This window comes from Lytechinus pictus, chromosome 4 (assembly GCF_037042905.1).
Source record: "Lytechinus pictus isolate F3 Inbred chromosome 4, Lp3.0, whole genome shotgun sequence".
In the NCBI taxonomy this organism is placed as follows: domain Eukaryota; kingdom Metazoa; phylum Echinodermata; class Echinoidea; order Temnopleuroida; family Toxopneustidae; genus Lytechinus; species Lytechinus pictus.
Window position 1 is genome coordinate 508,684 of NC_087248.1, and position 3,684 is coordinate 512,367.

At 43.0% G+C, this 3,684-nt stretch overlaps 1 protein-coding gene across 1 annotated transcript; it reads right to left on the reverse strand.

Annotated features, from left to right (window-relative positions):
* Positions 1-457: 457 nt before the first annotated feature.
* On the reverse strand, positions 458-2,179 carry LOC129261965 (uncharacterized). The gene has a single exon (XM_064098852.1). It carries the CDS (start codon positions 2,177-2,179, stop codon positions 458-460), a length of 1,722 nt encoding a protein of 573 aa, XP_063954922.1.
* Between the last annotated feature and the right edge of the window lie 1,505 nt (positions 2,180-3,684).

The following is a 3,684-nucleotide window of genomic DNA, read 5'->3' on the forward strand; positions in this document are numbered from 1 at the left end:
GTTAGATGCCCTATGTACGTAGGTCACCGTGTCATTAGGTTTTCTATATGGTTGAAAATCGCCTGTGTCTAGGTTGAGGGTGACGTCCAAGTAATCTACGATTTTTTGGTTAGTTTGGATGGTGATGCGTAGGCCGAGATCATTGAAGACCTTTATGAGGTCTTTTCGCGCCCTGTCCGCCCTGCTCCCTGATGCTCGTCGGAGTACCGCTAGTCCGTCGTCGCGGTATAGGCCTACACTATAGGTGTTGATTCTTTTGTTTAACTGTGACAGAGCATATAATCCTACGAGCTCGCAATATATATATATATATATATATATATATATATATATATATATATATATATATATATATATATATATATTATATATTGTGCAGAGAAATGTCCTCCAGAACAGCTGGATCCTCAGTCGAGGTCCTCCTGCCAGCCATTTCGGCCCATTATCCTCGATATGGCTATGTGGCAGGAGGCGGGCCAGCAGCATCAATACAAGATGCCACCTCCAGCTGCTTGTTTGGTAAGTTGGCTTTATATTTATTCCAAATCCAGGCTGAGGACCTTGTGGCGATCTCCATTAAGTCCAAAGCCAGCTTCCTTCTCTTGGTTGTCCCCATTCTTGAGAGGAAGAAATGGAGAGACTTTGTCGCATAACCTCTGCAGCCAATCTCTACTGGGTAGTAGTCTACCTTCCATCCCCTCTCCTTACATTCTAGGATAAGTCCGGCATATTTTGACGTCTTGTACTCATGGGCCGTCTCAATGTTCTCCTCCCATGGCACAGTCAGTTCACAGATGATGACAGACTTGGACTGCTTCGACCAGACTACCATATCTGGTCGCATGTTGGTAGTCGCAATCTCACTGGGAAAGGTCATCTGCTCATCCAAGTCTGAGACCAATTGCCAATCTCTTGCTAGACAAAGGAGCCTACTTGTGTGTTGTCTAGCTTTTCTGTTGGCTCCAGTACTTGTTCCAGCCTTCACAAATGAGATCATCGCTGGAGCTTTTAATGGCTTTGTCTGGTTTGCTTTCTCAATAGTGATCTTTAGGGCATTGCTCAGTTCTTTCAAGATCTCATTGTGCCTCCATGTATACAGGCCTTCTACCAGAGACACCTGACAATTTGATAGAATGTGTCTGAGTGAACCCTTCTTTCCACATCTATGGCAATTCTCGTTCTCAGTCTTGGCCCACTTCTTCAGGTTATGAGGAGAAGGAAGAACGTCGTAGGTTGCTCGTAACAAAAATTTGAGTGTGCCTGATTCCATTTTCCATATGTCTTTCCAGGATAGGGACCTTGGTTCTACACACTCCCATCGACACCAAGCTCCCTGCTGCACAAGGCCAACTGCTTTAGCGACACGTCGTTCCTCCTCTTTGTGACGGACTTCGTCAGAAACCATCTTCCGCTTCATTTTTGTGCTTGCCTTAAAGAAGTACTGGGTTGGATTCATGCCTAGCCCTGCTCTATTGGTTTGTGTAGGCCCAACCATATCCTTGTGCCTCAGCCGAGATTCCATTTCCTCAACTTCTTGCTGGGCATTCCATTTGCGTCCTGTGCGAATGTCTGGCACAGTCCCCCTAACGACCTGGTCGCTGGAGTCCCTAAGTGTCGAGTACATGTGAGCCTTCTTCACTTTAAACTCCTCTGTAAGAGCGCTCAGGGGTAACTTCAGCTTTGTGGAATGGCCATAGAAGCTTATGTTTGTTGTGCATGGAGGGATGCCAAGCCACTTCCGGATGTGCACTGAGATTCTTTGCTCCATCCTCTCGACATGCGTCATTGCAATCTCGTACATCATCAATGGCCACATGATCCTTGGAAAGAGACCGAACTTTAGGCACCACAACTTGAGTTTATTTGGGAGGGTAAATTTATCGATACGCTTAAGTCCATCCTCTACCATTGTTCGGATCTCATTTATCTGGTTCTTATCAGATAGCTCCTTTGCGAACCAGCGTCCTAAGCTCTTGACAGGGGCATCTGATATCGATGGAATGGCCTCACCACCAACGGTGTAGTGTGTCCTATCATCTAACTTTCCTTTCTTCATGGTCAAACTCCTTGACTTCCTCGGTTTGAACTTCATCCTGCACCAGCTTATAAATTGACCCAGCCGTTCCAGAACCTTCTGTGCATCGGCTGTGCATGGATTGAGTAAGGTAAGATCGTCCATGAAGGCTCGTATTGGTGGCAGCTAAAGCCCAGGTTCGATCTCAACACCTCTACAACTGGAACTTGCAGCTCTAGTTATGACTTCCATTGCCATGACAAATAGAATTGGGGAAATGGCACACCCCATCGAGATGCCTACCTCGAGGGGCTGGTAGGCTGTTGTATATTCCTTGGTAGAGAATCTCATCTTAAATTCCTGAAAGTAACACTTTAGGAAATCACCAAGTTTCTCAGGAATGTAGAAGAAGTCCAAGGTAAAACATATCATTTAGTGTGGCAATGAACCGTATGCATTAGCCAAGTCCAGCCATAGAACTGATAGGTCCATCCTCCTCCTCTTTGCCTCTTGGATCGTGTGCCATATCATTGCAGAGTGTTCAACGCAGCCAGAAAACCCTGGAACTCCTGCCTTCTGGACAGATGTGTCAACAAAGCCATTTACGAGTAGTACTTGGAAAGCCGCCCAGCGAGGATTCCCATCATGATCTTCCCGTCAATATTGAGGAGAGATATTGGACGGAGTGATTCTATCCTCTCAGCATTCTTTTCTTTAGGTATGTACACACCTTCAGCTTTATTCCATTCCTTTGGCACCACGTTTTTTCTCCACAGTACCCTTAACAGTCTCCACAGTAGCCTCCTCATCCTGGTACAGTATTTAAATACTTTATATGGCACACCATTAGGTCCTGGAGATGAGCCAGCCCTTGCCTTCTTAACAAATCTTTCTACCTCAGATAGGCGTGGAGGGTCTATGTCAAAGTTTGACATAGACCCTCCACGCCTATATATATATATATATATATATATATATATATATATATATATATATACTGCATATATATATATATATATATATATATTGTAGCTGAACCGACTTTCCTTCCTGACGAGCGGGTTCGTTTCGGCTGCAATATACAACCAGTTGGTGTAAATTCCGACTTTTTCACTTCTGACTCTTTGCTCCTTCTCAGTAACTTAGATTATAATTCATGGATTTCAGCATCTCCGTCATTCCGTATTTCCATTATCTCAGTCATTCTAGTATTCAGTATCTCAGTAATTTCAGTGAGTATCCTCACTCATCTCGGTATTCTTGTTACAAAAAAAAAACAAGTTGACATATTCACTATATTACAGGATAAATTTATTATGTACAATAATAAGATAAAATAAATTAGTTTGTTGATATGCTGATTTAAAAATTGGTATATTGTGCACCGTTATGCTGCCAAATTAGTTTTCACTTCATCGTAACTGTTTTGAGGCACATGAGAGGGGCAGAAATTACACCAAGGGATTTAAATATCAATCTATTTTTTATTAGGATAGAACACAATACAAAGTATAATGAACTGTCTTCAATGTAAAATAGTGAAGTTGCGTTGACTGTGTTCATAGAAAAAGTTACGCCAATGTTTTACATCGGTTCTTAAAATTCTCCTCATCCTTGATGAGGATAATTTTTACACATTATCGTCCAAAGCGATTACGGTAGGGGAGAGT

Excerpts from the sequence above, each read along its gene's own strand:
- LOC129261965 (XM_064098852.1), bottom strand. The coding sequence starts at position 2,179 with ATGGACGATCTTACCTTACTCAATCCATGCACAGCCGATGCACAGAAG.